Source organism: Oncorhynchus nerka, linkage group LG16, assembly GCF_034236695.1.
Source record: "Oncorhynchus nerka isolate Pitt River linkage group LG16, Oner_Uvic_2.0, whole genome shotgun sequence".
In the NCBI taxonomy this organism is placed as follows: Eukaryota; Metazoa; Chordata; class Actinopteri; order Salmoniformes; family Salmonidae; genus Oncorhynchus; species Oncorhynchus nerka.
Window position 1 is genome coordinate 49490020 of NC_088411.1, and position 22565 is coordinate 49512584.

The 22565-nt window shown below is 47.1% G+C and overlaps 1 protein-coding gene across 3 annotated transcripts in view; it reads right to left on the minus strand.

Annotated features, from left to right (window-relative positions):
- LOC115125706 (striatin-like) overlaps positions 1 to 22565 on the minus strand; it is an 82709-nt gene that overhangs the window by 56748 nt on the left and 3396 nt on the right. For all 3 annotated transcript variants that reach the window (XM_065002722.1, XM_065002721.1, XM_065002720.1), the window contains exon 2: positions 4466 to 4569. In XM_065002722.1, coding sequence (XP_064858794.1) covers positions 4466 to 4569 — 104 coding nt within the window. The remainder of the gene's footprint in view (positions 1 to 4465; positions 4570 to 22565) is intronic.

The following is a 22565-nucleotide window of genomic DNA, read 5'->3' on the forward strand; positions in this document are numbered from 1 at the left end:
ATATAGCCAGTTAGTTACTCATGTGTTAATCGACTCAGTACTAGTACCCTGTGTATATAGCCCAGTTACCGTTACACATGGTGTGTTAATCGACTCAGTACTGGTACCCTGTGTATATAGCCAAGTTACCGTTACTCATTGTGTGTTAATCGACTCAGTACTGGTACCCCGTGTATATAGCCAAGTTACTCATGTGTTAATGTACTGGTACCCTGTGTATATAGCCAAGTTACCGTTACTCATGGTGTGTTAATCGACTCAGTACTAGTACCCCGTGTATATAGCCAAGTTACTCATGTGTTAATGTACTGGTACCCTGTGTATATAGCCAAGTTACTCATTGTGTGTTAATCGACTCAGTACTAGTACCCTGTGTATATAGCCAAGTTACCGTTACTCATGGTGTGTTAATCGACTCAGTACTAGTACCCCGTGTATATAGCCAAGTTACTCATGTGTTAATGGACTCAGTACTAGTACCCCGTGTATATAGCCAAGTTACTCATGTGTTAATGTACTGGTACCCTGTGTATATAGCCAAGTTACCGTTACTCATTGTGTGTTAATCGACTCAGTACTAGTACCCTGTGTATATAGCCAAGTTACCGTTACTCATGGTGTGTTAATCGACTCAGTACTAGTACCCCGTGTATATAGCCAAGTTACTCATGTGTTAATGGACTCAGTACTAGTACCCGTGTATATAGCCAAGTTACCGTTACTCATTGTGTGTTAATGGACTCAGTACTGGTACCCCATTGTGTGTTAATGGACTCAGTACTGGTACCCCGTGTATATAGCCAAGTTACTCATGGTGTGTTAATCGACTCAGTACTAGTACCTTGTGTATATAGCCAAGTTACTCATGTGTTAATGGACTCAGTACTAGTACCCCGTGTATATAGCCAAGTTACCGTTACTCATGGTGTGTTAATGGACTCAGTACTGGTATTGTGTGTTAATGGACTCCTGTGTATATAGCCAAGTTACTCATGGTGTGTTAATCGACTCAGTACTAGTACCCTGTGTATATAGCCAAGTTACTCATGTGTTAATCGACTCAGTACTAGTACCCTGTGTATATAGCCAAGTTACTCATGTGTTAATCGACTCAGTACTAGTACCCTGTGTATATAGCCAAGTTACTCATGTGTTAATCGACTCAGTACTAGTACCCTGTGTATATAGCCAAGTTACTCATGTGTTAATCGACTCAGTACTAGTACCCTGTGTATATAGCCAAGTTACTCATGTGTTAATCGACTCAGTACTAGTACCCTGTGTATATAGCCAAGTTACTCATGTGTTAATCGACTCAGTACTAGTACCCTGTGTATATAGCCAAGTTACTCATGTGTTAATCGACTCAGTACTAGTACCCTGTGTATATAGCCAAGTTACTCATGTGTTAATCGACTCAGTACTAGTACCCTGTGTATATAGCCAAGTTACTCATGTGTTAATCGACTCAGTACTAGTACCCTGTGTATATAGCCAAGTTACTCATGTGTTAATCGACTCAGTACTAGTACCCTGTGTATATAGCCAAGTTACTCATGGTGTGTTAATCGACTCAGTACTAGTACCCTGTGTATATAGCCAAGTTACTCATGGTGTGTTAATCGACTCAGTACTAGTACCCTGTGTATATAGCCAAGTTACTCATGGTGTGTTAATCGACTCAGTACTAGTACCCTGTGTATATAGCCAAGTTACTCATGTGTTAATGTACTGGTACCCTGTGTATATAGCCAAAGTTACTCATGGTGTATTAACCTGTTGAAGCTAGTATTTCATCATTGGTAAGAAAACCCTGTGTTTAAGCGCAATATTTTGTCACAAAAAGATGCTCCTATGCATATAATTGACAGCTTTGGAAAGAAAACACTCTGACGTTTCCAAAATGCAAAGATATCTGTGAGTGCCCCAGAACTGATGCTACCAGGCGAAACCAAGATGAAACTCAAACAGTGAAATGAGCAGATTTTTGACGCCTGTTTTTTCATTGTCTCCTTATATGGCTGTTACGAATGAGCCTGTGTTAATCGTTTCTCCAAGTTGTCTACACAAATGCTTGTTTTGCTATGGTTGAGAAGCATATTTTTTGAAAATCTGAGATGACAGTGTTGTTTAAGCTTGAGAGCGCATATTTATTTCATTTCATTTCATGAATAGTTACCGTTGTGTATACTTGAGGCAACGATCCCGATCCTGGATGGTGTTAATGGACTCAGTACTGGTACCCTGTGTATATAGCCAAGTTACTCATTGTGTGTTAATGGACTCAGTACTAGTACCCTGTGTATATAGCCAAGTTACTCATGTGTTAATCGACTCAGTACTAGTACCCTGTGTATATAGCCAAGTTACTCATGTGTTAATCGACTCAGTACTAGTACCCTGTGTATATAGCCAAGTTACTCATGTGTTAATCGACTCAGTACTAGTACCCTGTGTATATAGCCAAGTTACTCATGTGTTAATCGACTCAGTACTAGTACCCTGTGTATATAGCCAAGTTACTCATGTGTTAATCGACTCAGTACTAGTACCCTGTGTATATAGCCAAGTTACTCATGTGTTAATCGACTCAGTACTAGTACCCTGTGTATATAGCCAAGTTACTCATGTGTTAATCGACTCAGTACTAGTACCCTGTGTATATAGCCAAGTTACTCATGTGTTAATCGACTCAGTACTAGTACCCTGTGTATATAGCCAAGTTACTCATGTGTTAATCGACTCAGTACTAGTACCCTGTGTATATAGCCAAGTTACTCATGTGTTAATCGACTCAGTACTAGTACCCTGTGTATATAGCCAAGTTACTCATGTGTTAATCGACTCAGTACTAGTACCCTGTGTATATAGCCAAGTTACTCATGTGTTAATCGACTCAGTACTAGTACCCTGTGTATATAGCCAAGTTACTCATGTGTTAATCGACTCAGTACTAGTACCCTGTGTATATAGCCAAGTTACTCATGTGTTAATCGACTCAGTACTAGTACCCTGTGTATATAGCCAAGTTAGTTACTCATGTGTTAATCGACTCAGTACTAGTACCCCGTGTATATAGCCAAGCTACCGTTACTCATGGTGTGTTAATCGACTCAGTACTAGTACCCCGTGTATATAGCCAAGTTACTCATGTGTTAATGTACTGGTACCCCGTGTATATAGCCAAGCTACCGTTACTCATGGTGTATTAACCTGTTGAAGCTATGGGGGCGCTATTTCATCATTGGATAAGAAAACGTGCCCGTTTTAAGCGCAATATTTTGTCACAAAAAGATGCTCGACTATGCATATAATTGACAGCTTTGGAAAGAAAACACTCTGACGTTTCCAAAACTGCAAAGATATCTGTGAGTGCCCCAGAACTGATGCTACAGGCGAAACCAAGATGAAACTTCAAACAGGAAATGAGCAGGATTTTTGACGCTCTGTTTTTTCATTGTCTCCTTATATGGCTGTGAAAGCGCCACGAATGAGCCTGCCCTTTCTATCGTTTCTCCAAGTTGTCTACACAAATGCTTGTTTTGCTATGGTTGAGAAGCATATTTTTTGAAAATCTGAGATGACAGTGTTGTTAACAAAAGGCTAAGCTTGAGAGCTAGCATATTTATTTCATTTCATTTGCGATTTTCATGAATAGTTAACGTTGTGTTATGCTAATGGACTTGAGGCTGTATTCACGATCCCGGATCCTGGATGGCTCGACGCAAGAAGTTAATGGACTCAGTACTGGTACCCCGTGTATATAGCCAAGTTACCGTTACTCATTGTGTGTTAATGGACTCAGTACTGGTAGCCCGTGTATATAGCCAAGTTACTCATTGTGTGTTAATCGACTCAGTACTGGTAGCCTGTGTATATAGCCAAGTTACTCATTGTGTGTTAATGGACTCAGTACTGGTACCCATTGTGTATTAATGGACTCAGTACTGGTACCCATTGTGTATTAATGGACTCAGTACTGGTACCCCGTGTGTATTAATGGACTCAGTACTGGTACCCCGTGTGTATTAATGGACTCAGTACTGGTACCCCGTGTGTATTAATGGACTCAGTACTGGTAACCCGTGTGTATTAATGGACTCAGTACTGGTACCCCGTGTGTATTAATGGACTCAGTACTGGTACCCCGTGTGTATTAATGGACTCAGTACTGGTACCCCGTGTGTATTAATGGACTCAGTACTGGTACCCCGTGTACAGGCTGTACAGACACGTCACACCAGGGACTCCCTTTATCCCCCTGGCATTGTAGACCCTCTGATTTCTGCTGTGTTAAGTCTCATGGTCATTTGAAGACGTCATGTAGAGATGTAACTTTTGGCTGTCAGGCCCTCTGTCATTATCAGTGTGGTGAATTAAATGTGAAAGGTCACAGGGGTTAAATGTGATGACGTCAGTATGATGTCAGAAGGCCGTGTAATGTGGTAAGATGCAGGGTGCGTACCTCTCCTGTTTGAGGGCATATTCCAGCATCTTAATCCTCCTGACGAGATCCTTCTTCAGGTTCTCCTGTCCTTTCCTCTCTCCCTGCAGGAAGGCTATCTGGGCCTGAGGAGACACACCACATACACACACCATGAATACTAGGCTTGGGTAGTATACCATATATACAGAATACAGGGGTATTTGGAAAAAAGACAGGTGGGTTTTCAAAACCGTCAATACCGTTGAAACAATTTATTTTGAAGTGTTTAAGAAAATACCGATATCAATTCGTTAGAATTAACTTCTTAATTTCATTATGATGACGCTTAGCAACAGAACAGTATACTGTTTACACGCTTAGCAACAGAACAGTATACTGTTTACACGCTTAGCAACAGAACAGTATACTGTTTACACTCTGGCTGTTGTTTTGATTCAATCGTATCTAATGTTAGTTTTTGCTACGGATTCCGCAAATTTGTGTCCCGGATTCCTGTTATGTAGCTGTAGCTGTTAGCCATCATGAAAATGTAGCAGGCTAATGCTAGCAGTGCTAGCCCACCAGTGTTTTTATCCACAACTAGACACAAATCAAATTGTATTTGTCATATGCGCCAAATACAACAGGAGTTATAAAAAAAAATGAAATTAAAAAGTAATAATTACAGAGCAGCAGTAAAATAACAATAGAAGGTCAATGTGGAGGGTATATACAGGGGGTACCAGTACAGAGTCATTGTGGAGGCTATATACAGGGGGGTACCAGTACAGAGTCATTGTGGAGGCTATATACAGGGGTACCGGTACAGAGTCAATGTGGAGGCTATATACAGGGGGTACCAGTACAGAGTCAATGTGGAGGCTATATACAGGGGGTACCAGTACAGAGTCAATGTGGAGTCTATATACAGGGGGTACCAGTACAGAGTCAATGTGGAGGCTATATACAGGGGGTACCAGTACAGAGTCAATGTGGAGGCTATATACAGAGGGTACCGGTACAGAGTCAATGTGGAGGGTATATACAGGGGGTACCGGTACAGAGTCAATGTGGAGGCTATATACAGGGTATTACGGTACAGAGTCAATGTGGAGGTTATATACAGGGGGTACCGGTACAGAGTCAATGTGGAGGCTATATACAGGGGGTACCGGTACAGAGTCAATGTGGAGGCTATATACAGGGGGTACCAGTACAGAGTCAATGTGGAGGCTATATACAGGGGGTACCGGTACAGAGTCAATGTGGAGGCTATATACAGGGGGGTACCAGTACAGAGTCAATGTGGAGGCTATATACAGGGGGTAGGGTACAGAGTCAATGTGGAGGCTATATACAGGGGGTACCGGTACAGAGTCAATGTGGAGGCTATATACAGGGGGTACCAGTACAGAGTCAATGTGGAGGCTATATACAGGGGGTACCGGTACAGAGTCAATGTGGAGACTATATACAGGGGGTACTGGTACAGAGTCAATGTGGAGGCTATATACAGGGTATTACGGTACAGAGTCAATGTGGAGACTATATACAGGGGGTACTGGTACAGAGTCAATGTGGAGGCTATATACAGGGTATTACGGTACAGAGTCAATGTGGAGGCTATATCCAGGGAGTACAGAGTCAATGTGGAGGCTATATACAGGGGGTACCGGTACAGAGTCAATGTGGAGGCTATATACAGGGGGTACCAGTACAGAGTCAATGTGGAGGCTATATACAGGGGGTACCGGTACAGAGTCAATGTGGAGGCTATATACAGGGGGTACCGGTACAGAGTCAATGTGGAGGCTATATACAGGGGGTACCGGTACAGAGTCAATGTGGAGACTATATACAGGGGTACTGGTACAGAGTCAATGTGGAGGCTATATACAGGGGTACCGGTACAGAGTCAATGTGGAGGCTATATACATACCTGCACAGAGACAATGGGAGGCTATATACAGGGTATTACGGTACAGAGTCAATGTGGAGGCTATATCCAGGGTATTACGGTACAGAGTCAATGTGGAGGCTATATACAGGGTATTACGGTACAGAGTCAATGTGGAGGCTATATACAGGGTAATACGGTACAGAGTCAATGTGGAGGCTATATACAGGGGTACCGGTACAGAGTCAATGTGGAGGCTATATCAGGGGTGTACAGAGTCAATGTGGAGGCTATATACAGGGTATTACGGTACAGAGTCAATGTGGAGGCTATATACAGGGTATTACGGTACAGAGTCAATGTGGAGGCTATATACAGGGTATTACGGTACAGAGTCAATGTGGAGGCTATATACAGGGGGTACCGGTACAGAGTCAATGTGGAGGCTATATACAGGGTATTAAGGTACAGAGTCAATGTGGAGGCTATATACAGGGTATTACGGTACAGAGTCAATGTGGAGGCTATATACAGGGTATTACGGTACAGAGTCAATGTGGAGGCTATATACAGGGGTATTACGGTACAGAGTCAATGTGGAGGCTATAAACAGGGTATTACGGTACAGAGGGTACAGAGTCAATGTGGAGGCTATATACAGACAGAGTCAATGTGGAGGCTATATACAGGGCTATACAGAGTCAATGTGGAGGCTATATACAGGGTATTACGGTACAGAGTCAATGTGGAGGCTATATACAGGGTATTACGGTACAGAGTCAATGTGGAGGCTATATACAGGGGGTACCGGTACAGAGTCAATGTGGAGGCTATATACAGGGGGTACTGGTACAGAGTCAATGTGGAGGCTATATACAGGGGGTACCGGTACAGAGTCAATGTGGGCTATATACAGGGTATTACGGTACAGAGTCAATGTGGAGGCTATATACGGGGGTTACCGGTACAGAGTCAGTTTGGAGGCTATATACAGGGCGTACCGGTACAGAGTCAATGTGGAGACTATATACAGGGGGTACCGGTACAGAGTCAATGTGGAGGCTATATACGGGGGGTACCGGTACAGAGTCAATGTGGAGGCTATATACAGGGGGTACCGGTACAGAGTCAATGTGGAGGCTATATACAGGGTATTACGGTACAGAGTCAATGTGGAGGCTATATACAGGGTATTACGGTACAGAGTCAATGTGGAGGCTATATACAGGGGGTACCGGTACAGAGTCAATGTGGAGGCTATATACAGGGTATTACGGTACAGAGTCAATGTGGAGGCTATATACAGGGTATTACGGTACAGAGTCAATGTGGAGGCTATATACAGGGTATTACGGTACAGAGTCAATGTGGAGGCTATATACAGGGTATTACAGTACAGAGTCAATGTGGAGGCTATATACAGGGGGTACCGGTACAGAGTCAATGTGGAGGCTATATACAGGGGGTACCGGTACAGAGTCAATGTGGAGGCTATATACAGGGGGTAACAGTACAGAGTCAATGTGGAGGCTATATACAGGGGGTACCGGTACAGAGTCAATGTGGAGGCTATATACAGGGGGTACCGGTACAGTCAATGTGGAGGCTATATACAGGGTATTACGGTACAGAGTCAATGTGGAGGCTATATCCAGGGTATTACGGTACAGAGTCAATGTGGAGGCTATATACAGGGGGTACCGGTACAGAGTCAATGTGGAGGCTATATACAGGGGGTACCGGTACAGAGTCAATGTGGAGGCTATATACAGGGGGTACCGGTACAGAGTCAATGTGGAGGCTATATACGGGGGGTACCGGTACAGAGTCAATGTGGAGGCTATATACAGGTGGTACCGGTACAGAGTCAATGTGGAGGCTATATATACAGGGGGTACCGGTACAGAGTCAATGTGGAGGCAATATACAGGGGGTACCGGTACAGAGTCAATGTGGAGGCTATATACAGGGGGTACCAGTACAGAGTCAATGTGGAGGCTATATACGGGGGGTACCGGTACAGAGTCAATGTGGAGGCTATATACAGGGGGTAACAGTACAGAGTCAATGTGGAGGCTATATACAGGGGGTACCGGTACAGAGTCAATGTGGAGGCTATATACAGGGGGTACCGGTACAGTCAATGTGGAGGCTATATACAAGGGGTACTGGTACAGTCAATGTGGAGGCTATATACAGGGGGTACCGGTACAGAGTTAATGTGGAGGCTATATACAGGGGGTACCGGTACAGAGTCAATGTGGAGGCTATATACAGGGGGTACCGGTACAGAGTCAATGTGGAGGCTATATACAGGGGGTACCGGTACAGTCAATGTGGAGGCTATATACAGGGGGTACCGGTATAGAGTCAATGTGGAGGCTATATACAGGGGGTACCGGTACAGTCAATGTGGAGGCTATATACAGGGGGTACCGGTACAGAGTCAATGTGGAGGCTATATACAGGGGGTACCGGTACAGAGTCAATGTGGAGGCTATATACAGGGGGTACCGGTACAGAGTCAATGTGGAGGCTATATACAGGGGGTACCGGTACAGTCAATGTGGAGGCTATATACAGGGGGTACCGGTACAGTCAATGTGTGGGGCCAACGGTTAGTCGAGATAATTGAGGTAATATGTACAAGTGACTATGCACAGATAACAGAGAGTAGCATCAGTGTAGGGGGGGGCAATGCAAATAGTCTGGGTAGCCCTTTGATTAGATGTTCAGGAGTCTTATGGCTTGGGGGGTAGAAGCTGTTAATAAACCTCTTGGACCTAGACTTGGACCTAGACTTCCTCTGACACCGCCTGGTGGTCCTGGATAGCAGGAAGCTTGGCCCCAGTGATGTACTGGGCCGTACGCACTGCCCTCTGTAGCACCTTGCGTTCGGAGGCCGAGCAGTTATCATACCAGGCAACCAGCTCTCGATGGTGCAGCTGTCGAACCTTTTGAGGATCTGAGGACCCATGCCAAATTTTTCAGTCTCCTGAGGGGGAATATATTTTTTTCGTGCCCTCTTCACAGCTGTCTTGGTGTGATTGGACCATGGTAGTTTGTTGTTGATGTGGACACCAAGGAACTTGAAGCTCTCAACCTGCTCCACTATAGCCCCGTCGATGAGAATGGGGGCGTGCTCCTCATTTTCCTGTAGACCACAATAATCTTTTTCTTGATCGTGTTGAGGGAGAGGTTGTTGTCCTGGTACCACACGGCCAGGTCTCTGACCTCCTCCCTATAGGCTGTCTCGTTGTTGTCGGTGATCAGGCCTACCACTGTTGTGTCATCGACAAACTTAATGATGGTATTGGAGTCGTGCTTGGCCTTGCAGTCATGAGTGAACAGGGAGTACCAGGAGGGGACTGAGCACGCACCCCTGAGGGACCCCCGTGTTGAGGATCAGCGTGGCGGATGTGTTGTTACCTACCCTTACCACCTGGGGGCGGACCATCAGGAAGCCCAGGATCCATTTGCAGAGGGAGATGTTAAGTCCCAGGGCCCTTAGCTTAGTGATGAGCTTTGAGGGCACTATGGTGTTGAACGCTGAGCTCTCGTCAATGAACAACATGCTCACATAGGTGTTCCTTTTGTCCAGGTGGGAAAGGGCAGTGTGGAGTGCAATAGATATTGCAGCGTCTGTGGACCTATTGGGGCAGTAAGCAAATTGAAGTGGGTCTAGGGTGACAGTTAAGGTGGGGGTGATATGACCCTTGACTAGCCTCTCAAAGCACTTCATGACGACAGAAGTGAGTGCTATGGGGCGATGGTAACTGAACTGAATGACTTTCTTGGATACAGCAAAAATGGTGGCCATCTTGAAGCATATGGGAACAGCAGACTGGAGAGATTGAATATGTCCGTAAACACACCAGCCAGCTGGTCTGCGCATGCTCTGAGGATGCGGCTAAGGATGCCGTCTGGGCTGGCAGCCTTGTGAGGATTAAAATGTTTAAATGTCTTACTCACATCGGGCATGGAGAAGGAGAGCCCACAGTCCTTGGTAGCAGGTCGCGTCGGTGGCACTGGGTTATCCTCAAAGCGGGCAAAGAAGGTGTTTAGTTTGTCTGGATGCAAGACGGTGTCTGCGATGTGGCTGGTTTTTCTTTTGTTGCCCGTGATTGTCTGTAGACCCTGCCACATACATCTCGTGTCTGAACTGTTGAGTTCCGACTCCACCTTGTCCCTGTACTGGCATTGTGCCTGTTTGATTGTCTTGCGGAGGGAATAACTACACCGTTTATGTTCAGCCATATCACCAGTCATCTTGCCATGGTTAAATGCGGTGGTTCTTACTTTCAGTTTTGCACGAATGCCACCATCTATCCATGGTTTCTGGTTAGGGTAGGTTTTAATAGTCACAGTGGGTACAACATCTCTTACACACTTCCTTATAAACTCACTCACCGATTCTGCGTATACGTCGATATTATTCTCTGAGGATACCCGGAACATGTCCCAGTCCGCGTGATCAAAACTATCTTGAAGTGTGGATTCCAATTGGTCAGACCAGCGCGGAATAGTCCTTGGCACAGGTACTTCCTGTTTGAGTTTCTGCCTATAGGAAGGGAGAAGCAAAATGGAGTCGTGGTCAGATATGCCGAAAGGAAGGCGGGGCCTCGTATGCAGCAGTGATCCAGTGTTTTACCGGTGAGAGTGCTACAGTCAATATGAATTTAGGGAGTCTTGTTCTCAAAGTTGCTTTGTTAAAATACCCAGGTACAATAAATGCAGCCTCATAACATATGGTTTCCAGTTTGCATAAAGTCCAGTGAAGTTCCTTGAGGGCCGTCGTGGTATCAGCTTGAGGGGGGATATACACGGATGTGACAATAACCAACGAGAATTCTCTTGGGAGATAATTCGGTTGGCATTTGAAGGGTGGTTACTTTGAAGAGTCTCAAATATAAAATACATTTAGATTGTTTTGGGTTACTACATGATTCCATATGTGTCATTTCATAGTTTTGATGTCATCTTCACTATTATTCTACAATGGAGAAAAACCCTTGAATGAGAAGGCGTTCTAAAATGTTTAACTGTATGGCAATTAGAAATGCCAGACGGGCTCGTTTTTCGTACTTGGTCACTATTAAATCAGAATAATTTGAGAGTGCTCTTCTCCACCATTGATGGCCTGATAAATTATACCTGTGAATGTTCCTCCACATGGAAGTTTGTGGCATATTTCAGAGATAAGACAACCAACACAAGGCTGGGTATCAGTCAAGACCTGATGAGAAGTTTGATGATATGAGCCCTAGCCTACCACACAAAGGCACTGTGGATTTATTTCCCTGGTTGACACAGACATACTCAGGAGAGTGATATCACAACTTAAGCCCTCTACCTGCCTTCTCCATCCTATCCCCACCACCTTCAAAACTATTTTTAATAGCATATCTGAAGAAGTACAAGCTATTGTTAATCCCTCCCTGTTTTCGGGCACTTTTCCCACCTCACTAAAAACTGCTATGGTGAAACACCTTCTGAAGAAAAGCTCTTAGCATCTTTCTTCAATCTCCAGCCTTCCATTCTTAATCAAACTTCTGTAGAAATTGGTGTTCAAACAGCTAAATCATTTAAGTGTGAACTGTATTTTTGAAAAATTGGTTTTCATTCCCACCACAACACGGCCTTAGTTAAGTGGTAAATGATCCTAGAGCCAACACAGAGACAGTCTTAGTGGTAAATGATCCTAGAGCCAACACAGAGACAGTCTTCGTGGTAAATGATCCTAGAGCCAACACAGAGACAGTCTTAGTTAAGTGGGAAATGATCCTAGAGCCAACACAGAGACAGTCTTAGTGGTAAATGATCCTAGAGCCAACACAGAGACAGTCTTAGTGGTAAATGATCCTAGAGCCAACACAGAGACAGTCTTAGTGGTAAATGATCCTAGAGCCAACACAGAGACAGTCTTAGTTAAGTGGTAAATGATCCTAGAGCCAACACAGAGACAGTCTTAGTAAATGATCCTAGAGCCAACACAGAGAGTCTTCCTGGTAAATGATCCTAGAGCCAACACAGAGACAGTCTTAGTGGTAAATGATCCTAGAGCCAACACAGAGACAGTCTTAGTGGTAAATGATCCTAGAGCCAACAAATAGACAGTCTTAGTTAAGTGGTAAATGATCCTAGAGCCAACACAGAGACAGTCTTAGTTAATGATCCTAGAGCCAACACAGAGACAGTCTTAGTGGTAAATGATCCTAGAGCCAACACAGAGACAGTCTTAGTGGTAAATGATCCTAGAGCCAACACAGAGACAGTCTTAGTGGTAAATGATCCTAGAGCCAACACAGAGACAGTCTTAGTGGTAAATGATCCTAGAGCCAACACAGAGACAGTCTTAGTGGTAAATGATCCTAGAGCCAACACAGAGACAGTCTTAGTGGTAAATGATCCTAGAGCCAACACAGAGACAGTCTTAGTGGTAAATGATCCTAGAGCCAACACAGAGACAGTCTTAGTGGTAAATGATCCTAGAGCCAACACAGAGACAGTCTTAGTGGTAAATGATCCTAGAGCCAACACAGAGACAGTCTTAGTGGTAAATGATCCTAGAGCCAACACAGAGACAGTCTTAGTGGTAAATGATCCTAGAGCCAACACAGAGACAGTCTTAGTGGTAAATGATCCTAGAGCCAACACAGAGACAGTCTTAGTTAAGTGGTAAATGATCCTAGAGCCAACACAGAGACAGTCTTAGTGGTAAATGATCCTAGAGCCAACACAGAGACAGTCTTAGTGGTAAATGATCCAAAATCCCAAAGCCTGGGACCTAGAGCCAACACAGAGACAGTCTTCCTGGTAAATGCCCAGAGCCAAGAGGCATGGAGAGACAGTCTTAAGTGGTAAATGATCCTAGAGCCAAGAGGCAGAGACAGTCTTAGTGGTAAATGACCAAGAGGCATAGACAGCCTTTTAACTATCCCAAAGCCTTGGACAAGAGTGGAGAGACAGGCTTTTAAATCCCAAAGCCTAGAGCCAAGATGCATGGAGAGACAGCCTTTTAACTATCCCAAAGCCTGGGACCAAGAGGATGGAGAGAGCCTTTTAACTATCCCAAAGCCCAGCCAAGAGGCATGGAGAGACACCTTTAAAGATCCCAAAGCCTGGGACCAAGAGGCATGGAGAGACAGCCTTTTAACTATCCCAAAGCCCAGGACCAAGAGGCATGGAGAGACAGCCTTTTAACTAATCCAAAGCCTAGGACCAGGAGGCATGGAGAGACAGCCTTTTAACTAATCCAAAGCCTAGGACCAGGAGACATGGAGAGACAGCCTTTTAACTAATCCAAAGCCTAGGACCAGGAGGCATGGAGAGACAGCCTTTTAACTAATCCAAAGCCTAGGACCAGGAGACATGGAGAGACAGCCTCTAGTTACTTTGACCCCAGCCTCTGGAATAGCCTGCCAGAGAACCTGAGGGGGGCTGAAACTGTGGACATATTTAAGAGATCTTGAAACACATTTGTAGCTTTTCAGTCATTCTTTTGCTTTTTTTTATCTTGTTTGTTGTGTAGTAAATATTTCAGCTTTTAATTTCATAGTGTTTTTCCCTGTAAAGCACATTGTGTTGTATTCCATGTCTGAAATGGGCTGTATAAATAAAGCTTGATTTGATTTAGTCCCCAATCACGTGGGGTTTGTTTACAAGCACACAACGATGAGAGACCAGAGCCTTGTGAGTCACAACGATGAGAGACCAGAGCCTTGTGAGTCCCAACGATGAGAGACCAGAGCCTTGTGAGTCACAACGATGAGAGACCAGAGCCTTGTGAGTCACAACGATGAGAGACCAGAGCCTTGTGAGTCACAACGATGAGAGACCCAGAGCCTTGTGAGTCACAACGATGAGAGAGACCAGAGCCTTGTGAGTCACAACGATGAGAGACCAGAGCCTTGTGAGTCACAACGATGAGAGACCAGAGCCTTGTGAGTCACAACGATGAGAGACCAGAGCCTTGTGAGTCACAACGATGAGAGACCAGAGCCTTGTGAGTCACAACGATGAGAGACCAGAGCCTTGTGAGTCACAACGATGAGAGACCAGAGCCTTGTGAGTCACAACGATGAGAGACCAGAGCCTTGTGAGTCACAACGATGAGAGACCAGAGCCTTGTGAGTCACAACGATGAGAGACCAGAGCTGGATGGCTAGCCATCATCCAGCTAGCCATCCAGTCAGCTAGCAATCCCAGCTAGCCATCCAGTCAGCTAGCAATCCAGCTAGCCATCCAGTCAGCTAGCAATCCAGCTAGCCATCCAGTCAACTAGCAATCCAGCTAGCCATCCAGTCAACTAGCAATCCAGCTAGCCATCCAGTCAGTTAGCAATCCAGCTAGCCATCCAGTCAGTTATCCAGTCAGCTAGCCATCCAGCCAGTTATCCAGTCAGTCAGTTATCCTGCTAGCCATCCAGTCAGCCAGCCAGCTAGCCATCCAGCCAGCTAGCCATCCAGTCAGCTAGCAATCCAGTCAGCCATCCATCCAGTCAGCCAGCCATCCATCCAGACAGTCAGCAAGTCAGCTAGCCATCCAGTCAGCTAGCCATTCAGTCAGCCAGCCATCCAGTCAGCCAGCAATCCAGTCAGCCAGCAATCCAGTCAGGCATCCATCCAGTCAGCCAGCCACCCAGTCAGCCAGCCACCCAGTCAGCCAGCCAACCATCCAGTCAGCCATCCATCCAATCAGCCAGCCATCCAGTCAGCTAGCCATCCAGTCAGCTAGCCATCCATCCATCCAGTCAGCCATCCATCCAGTCATCCAGTCAGCTAGCCATCCATCCAGCTAGCCATCCAGTCAGCCAGCCATCCAGTCAGCTATACTTCCAGTCAGCCATCCATCCAGTCAGCTAGCCATCCATCCATCCAGTCAGCCATCCATCCAGTCAGCCATCCATCCAGTCATCCAGTCAGCTAGCCATCCATCCAGCTAGCCATCCAGTCAGCCAGCCATCTAGTCAGCTACACTTCCAGTCAGCCAGCCATCCAGTCAGCCAGCCATCCAGTCAGCCAGCCATCCAGTCAGCCAGCCATCCAGTCAGCCAGCCACCCAGTCAGCCAGCCACCCAGTCAGCCATCCAGTCAGCTAGCCATAACTTAGGGGCCATAACTCTCGCTCTCCTGTCTCAGTCCATGCTGCAGGTAGTGGACACCACTCTCTCTCTCCTGTCTCAGTCCATGCTGCAGGTAGTGGACACCACTCGCTCTCTCTCCTGTCTCAGTCCATGCTGCAGGTAGTGGACACCACTCTCTCTCTCCTGTCTCAGTCCATGCTGCAGGTACTCCCTAAATTTTACCAGCATATCGATTGCGCAACCAGGGGTGGTAAAACCTTGGATCATTGTTACTCTAACTTCCGCGACGCATATAAGGCCCTGCCCCGCCCCCCTATCGGAAAAGCTGACCACGACTCCATTTTGCTGATCCCTGCCTACAGGCAGAAACTAAAACAAGAGGCTCCCACGCTGAGGTCTGTCCAACGCTGGTCAGACCAAGCTGACTCCACACTCCAAGACTGCTTCCATCACGTGGACTGGGACATGTTTCGACAAGGGCCAGATGGAAATATTGACGAATACGCTGATTCGGTGTGCGAGTTCATTAGAACGTGCGTCGAAGATGTCGTTCCCATAGCAACGATAAAAACATTCCCAAACCAGAAACCGTGGATTGATGGCAGCATTCGCGTGAAACTGAAAGCGAACCACTGCTTTTAATCAGGGCAAGGTGTCTGGTAATATGTCCGAATATAAACAATGCAGCTATTCCCTCCGCAAGGCTATTAAACAAGCTAAGCGCCAGTACAGAGACAAAGTGGAATCTCAATTCAATGGCTCAGACACAAGAGGCATGTGGCAGGTCTACAGTCAATCACGGACTACAAGAAGAAACCCAGCCCAGTCACGGACCAGGATGTCTTGCTCCCAGGCAGACTAAATCACTTTTTGCCCGCTTTGAGGACAATACAGTGCCACTGACACGGCCTGCAACGAAAACATGCGGTCCTCCTTCACTGCAGCCGAGGTGAGTAAGACATTTAAACGTGTTAACCCTCGCAAGGCTGCAGGCCCAGACGGCATCCCCAGCCGCGCCCTCAGAGCATGCGCAGACCAGCTGGCCGGTGTGTTTACGGACATATTCAATCAATCCCTATACCAGTCTGCTGTTCCCACATGCTTCAAGAGGGCCACCATTGTTCCTGTTCCCAAGAAAGCTAAGGTAACTGAGCTAAACGACTACCGCCCCGTAGCACTCACTTCCGTCATCATGAAGTGCTTTGAGAGACTAGTCAAGGACCATATCACCTCCACCCTACCTGACACCCTAGACCCACTCCAATTTGCTTACCGCCCAAATAGGTCCACAGACGATGCAATCTCAACCACACTGCACACTGCCCTAACCCACCTGGACAAGAGGAATACCTATGTGAGAATGCTGTTCATCGACTACAGCTCGGCATTCAATACCATAGTACCCTCCAAGCTCGTCATCAAGCTCGAGACCCTGGGTCTCGACCCCGCCCTGTGCAACTGGGTACTGGACTTCCTGACGGGCCGCCCACAGGTGGTGAGGGTAGGCAACAACATCTCCTCCCCGCTGATCCTCAACACGGGGCCCCACAAGGGTGCGTTCTGAGCCCTCTCCTGTACTCCCTGTTCACCCACGACTGCGTGGCCATGCACGCCTCCAACTCAATCATCAAGTTTGCGGACGACACAACAGTGGTAGGCTTGATTACCAACAACGACGAGACGGCCTACAGGGAGGAGGTGAGGGCCCTCGGAGTGTGGTGTCAGGAAAATAACCTCACACTCAACGTCAACAAAACTAAGGAGATGATTGTGGACTTCAGGAAACAGCAGAGGGGAACCCCCTATCCACATCGATGGATCAGTAGTGGAGAGGGTAGCAAGTTTTAAGTTCCTCGGCATACACATCACAGACAAACTGAATTGGTCCACTCACACTGACAGCGTCGTGAAGAAGGCGCAGCAGCGCCTCTTCAACCTCAGGAGGCTGAAGAAATTCGGCTTGTCACCAAAAGCACTCACAAACTTCTACAGATGCACAATCGAGAGCATCCTGGCGGGCTGTATCACCGCCTGGTACGGCAACTGCTCCGCCTCAACCGTAAGGCTCTCCAGAGGGTAGTGAGGTCTGCACAACGCATCACCGGGGCAAACTACCTGCCCTCCAGGACACCTACACCACCCGATGTTACAGGAAGGCCATAAAGATCATCAAGGACATCAACCACCCGAACCACTGCCTGTTCACCCCGCTATCATCCAGAAGGCGAGGTCAGTACAGGTGCATCAAAGCTGGGACCGAGAGACTGAAAAACAGCTTCTATCTCAAGGCCATCAGACTGTTAAACAGCCACCACTAACATTGAGTCGCTGCTGCCAACACACTGTCATTGACACTGACCCAACTCCAGCCACTTTAATAATGGGAATTGATGGGAAATTATGTAAATATATCACTAGCCACTTTAAACAATGCTACCTTATATAATGTTACATACCCTACATTATTCATCTCATATGCATACGTATATACTGTGCTCTAGATCATCGACTGCATCCTTATGTAATACATGTATCACTAGCCACTTTAACTATGCCACTTTGTTTACTTTGTCTACATACTCATCTCATATGTATATACTGTACTCGATACCATCTACTGTATGCTGCTCTGTACCATCACTCATTCATATATCCTTATGTACATATTCCTTATCCCCTTACACTGTGTATAAGACAGTAGTTTTGGAATTGTTAGTTAGATTACTTGTTGGTTATCACTGCATTGTCGGAACTAGAAGCACAAGCATTTCGCTACACTCGCATTAACATCTGCTAACCATGTGTATGTGACAAATACAATTTGATTTGATTTGATTTTAGGTAGTGGACACCACTCTCTCTCTCCTGTCTCAGTCCATGCTGCAGGTAGTGGACACCACTCTCTCTCTCCTGTCTCAGTCCATGCTGCAGGTAGTGGACACCACTCTCTCTCTCTCCTGTCTCAGTCCATGCTGCAGGTAGTGGACACCACTCTCTCTCTCCTGTCTCAGTCCATGCTGCAGGTAGTGGACACCACTCTCTCTCTCCTGTCTCAGTCCATGCTGCAGGTAGTGGACACCACTCTCTCTCTCCTGTCTCAGTCCATGCTGCAGGTAGTGGACACCACTCTCTCTCTCTCCTGTCTCAGTCCATGCTGCAGGTAGTGGACACCACTCTCTCTCTCCTGTCTCAGTCCATGCTGCAGGTAGTGGACACCACTCTCTCTCTCCTGTCTCAGTCCATGCTGCAGGTAGTGGACACCACTCTCTCTCTCCTGTCTCAGTCCATGCTGCAGGTAGTGGACACCACTCTCTCTCTCCTGTCTCAGTCCATGCTGCAGGTAGTGGACACCACTCTCTCTCTCCTGTCTCAGTCCATGCTGCAGGTAGTGGACACCACTCTCTCTCTCCTGTCTCAGTCCATGCTGCAGGTAGTGGACACCACTCTCTCTCTCCTGTCTCAGTCCATGCTGCAGGTAGTGGACACCACTCTCTCTCCTGTCTCAGTCCATGCTGCAGGTAGTGGACACCACTCTCTCTCTCCTGTCTCAGTCCATGCTGCAGGTAGTGGACACCACTCTCTCTCTCCTGTCTCAGTCCATGCTGCAGGTAGTGGACACCACTCTCTCTCTCCTGTCTCAGTCCATGCTGCAGGTAGTGGACACCACTCTCTCTCTCCTGTCTCAGTCCATGCTGCAGGTAGTGGACACCACTCTCTCTCTCCTGTCTCAGTCCATGCTGCAGGTAGTGGACACCACTCTCTCTCTCCTGTCTCAGTCCATGCTGCAGGTAGTGGACACCACTCTCTCTCTCCTGTCTCAGTCCATGCTGCAGGTAGTGGACACCACTCTCTCTCTCCTGTCTCAGTCCATGCTGCAGGTAGTGGACACCACTCTCTCTCTCCTGTCTCAGTCCATGCTGCAGGTAGTGGACACCACTCTCTCTCTCCTGTCTCAGTCCATGCTGCAGGTAGTGGACACCACTCTCTCTCTCCTGTCTCAGTCCATGCTGCAGGTAGTGGACACCACTCTCTCTCCTGTCTCAGTCCATGCTGCAGGTAGTGGACACCACTCTCTCTCTCCTGTCTCAGTCCATGCTGCAGGTAGTGGACACCACTCTCTCTCTCTCCTGTCTCAGTCCATGCTGCAGGTAGTGGACACCACTCTCTCTCTCCTGTCTCAGTCCATGCTGCAGGTAGTGGACACCACTCTCTCTCTCCTGTCTCAGTCCATGCTGCAAGTAGTGGACACCACTCTCTCTCCTGTCTCAGTCCATGCTGCAGGTAGTGGACACCACTCTCTCTCTCCTGTCTCAGTCCATGCTGCAGGTAGTGGACACCACTCTCTCTCTCCTGTCTCAGTCCATGCTGCAGGTAGTGGACACCACTCTCTCTCTCCTGTCTCAGTCCATGCTGCAGGTAGTGGACACCACTCTCTCTCTCTCCTGTTTCAGTCCATGCTGCAGGTAGTGGACACCACTCTCTCTCTCCTGTCTCAGTCCATGCTGCAGGTAGTGGACACCACTCTCTCTCCTGTCTCAGTCCATGCTGCAGGTAGTGGACACCACTCTCTCTCTCCTGTCTCAGTCCATGCTGCAGGTAGTGGACACCACTCTCTCTCTCCTGTCTCAGTCCATGCTGCAGGTAGTGGACACCACTCTCTCTCTCTCCTGTCTCAGTCCATGCTGTAGGTAGTGGACACCACTCTCTCTCTCTCCTGTCTCAGTCCATGCTGTAGGTAGTGGACACCACTCTCTCTCTCCTGTCTCAGTCCATTCTGCAGGTAGTGGACACCACTCTCTCTCTCAGTCCATGCTGTAGGTAGTGGACACCACTCTCTCTCTCCTGTCTCAGTCCATTCTGCAGGTAGTGGACACCACTCTCTCTCTCAGTCCATGCTGCAGGTAGTGGACACAACTCTCTCTCTCCTGTCTCAGTCCATGCTGCAGGTAGTGGACACCACTCTCTCTCCTGTCTCAGTCCATTCTGCAGGTAGTGGACACCACTCTCTCTCTCAGTCCATGCTGTAGGTAGTGGACACCACTCTCTCTCTCCTGTCTCAGTCCATGCTGCAGGTAGTGGACACCTCTCTCTCTCCTGTCCACAGAGCCGAAGTCCACAGACACAGAGCCGAAGTCCACAGAGCCGAAGTCCACAGAGCCGAAGTCCACATCTACATTCAGGAGGATGCCATGTTGAGAAGTGCCAAAACGCCTAGGCTGGAGAGACGCTGGAGAGCAGAGCATAAAATACTTGGTATTCCTATTAGCCTAGCTATATTCTGATGTGGCTGAAACAAGCCACTGTTGTCCAGTACAATCCTCAAGTGACAGGAAGGGAGGAGAGGCCAGAGGAAGAGCATTAGGGAGTGAACAGAGGACAGGTCGTTAAAGAAGGATTTTGGTTCAGCATCCCTTCATCCCTCCCGAGTGTCCTTCAGAGTCCAGTGTTAGAGACAGTCGGGGACTATGGAGAGGGGAGAGGATATACGGAAGAGAGAACACAAGGAAGAGAGAATAGAAGGAAGAGAGAACACAAGGAAGAGAGGGTAGAAGGAAGAGAGGGTAGAAGGAAGAGAGGGTAGAAGGAAGAGAGGGTAGAAGGAAGAGAGGGTAGAAGGAAGAGAGGGTAGAAGGAAGAGAGGGTAGAAGGAAGAGAGGATAGAAGGAAGAGAGGATAGAAGGAAGAGAGAACACAAGGAAGAGAGGATAGAAGGAAGAGAGGGTAGAAGGAAGAGAGGGTAGAAGGAAGAGAGGGTAGAAGGAAGAGAGGGTAGAAGGAAGAGAGGGTAGAAGGAAGAGAGGATAGAAGGAAGAGAGGGTAGAAGGAAGAGAGGATAGAAGGAAGAGAGGGTAGCTCTTTAGAGAATGAGTCCCCTCACACTCCATCCCTCACTCGCCAATCAGACATTAACCTTGGCTGGAATGCTGCTATGAGTCAAGTGGGCCATCATTTTATTATTTTTTTAAACAGGAAGCGTTTTATTAACAACGTTACAGTCCTTACTGGCTGACTGACTGCTTTTTCAGGCCAGAGGATAAGGGTCTCTCAGTCCACTGAGCTAAAGCAGTTGCATCAGGCCAGAGGATAAGGGTCTCTCAGTCCACTGAGGTAAAGCAGTTGCATCAGGCCAGAGGATAAGAGTCTCCCAGTCCACTGAGCTAAAGCAGTTGCATCAGGCCAGAGGATAAGGGTCTCCCAGTCCACTGAGCTAAAGCAGTTGCATCAGGCCAGAGGATAAGGGTCTCTCAGTCCACTGAGCTAAAGCAGTTGCATCAGACCAGAGGATAAGGGTCTATCAGTCCACTGAGGTAAAGCAGTTGCATCAGACCAGAGGATAAGGGTCTCTCAGTCCACTGAGCTAAAGCAGTTGCATCAGGCCAGAGGATAAGGGTCTCCCAGTCCACTGAGCTAAAGCAGTTGCATCAGGCCAGAGGATAAGGGTCTCTCAGTCCACTGAGCTAAAGCAGTTGCATCAGACCAGAGGATAAGGGTCTATCAGTCCACTGAGGTAAAGCAGTTGCATCAGACCAGAGGATAAGGGTCTATAAAAAGTCCACTGAGCAAAAAGCAGTTGCATCAGACCAGAGGATAAGGGTCTCTCAGTCCACTGAGCTAAAGCAGTTGCATCAGACCAGAGGATAAGGGTCTATCAGTCCACTGAGGTAAAGCAGACATCAGACCAGAGGAAGGGTCCTCAGTCCACTGAGCTAAAGCAGTTGCATCAGGCCAGAGGATAAGGGTCTCAGTCCACTGAGGTAAAGCAGTTGCATCAGGCCAGAGGATATCTCAGTCCACTGAGGTAAATTTTGCATCAGGCCAGAAATAAGGGTCTTCAGTCCACTGAGGTAAAGCAGTTGCATCAGGCCAGAGCTTGAGGGGTTATTAAGGGGTGAGGAAGGGGTAGGTAGGTAGCTACACTGAACAAAAATAAAAACACAAAGTATTGGTCCCATGTTTCAGGAGCTAAAATAATATATATACACATTTTCCATTTGGACAAAAAGCTTATTTCTCTCCAGTTTTGTTCACAGATTTGTTTACATCCCTGTCAGTGAGCATTTCTCCTTTGCCAAGATAATCCATCCACCTGACAGGTGTGACATATCAAGAAGCCCATTAAACAACAAGATCATTACACAGGTGCAAAAGTGTTAAAA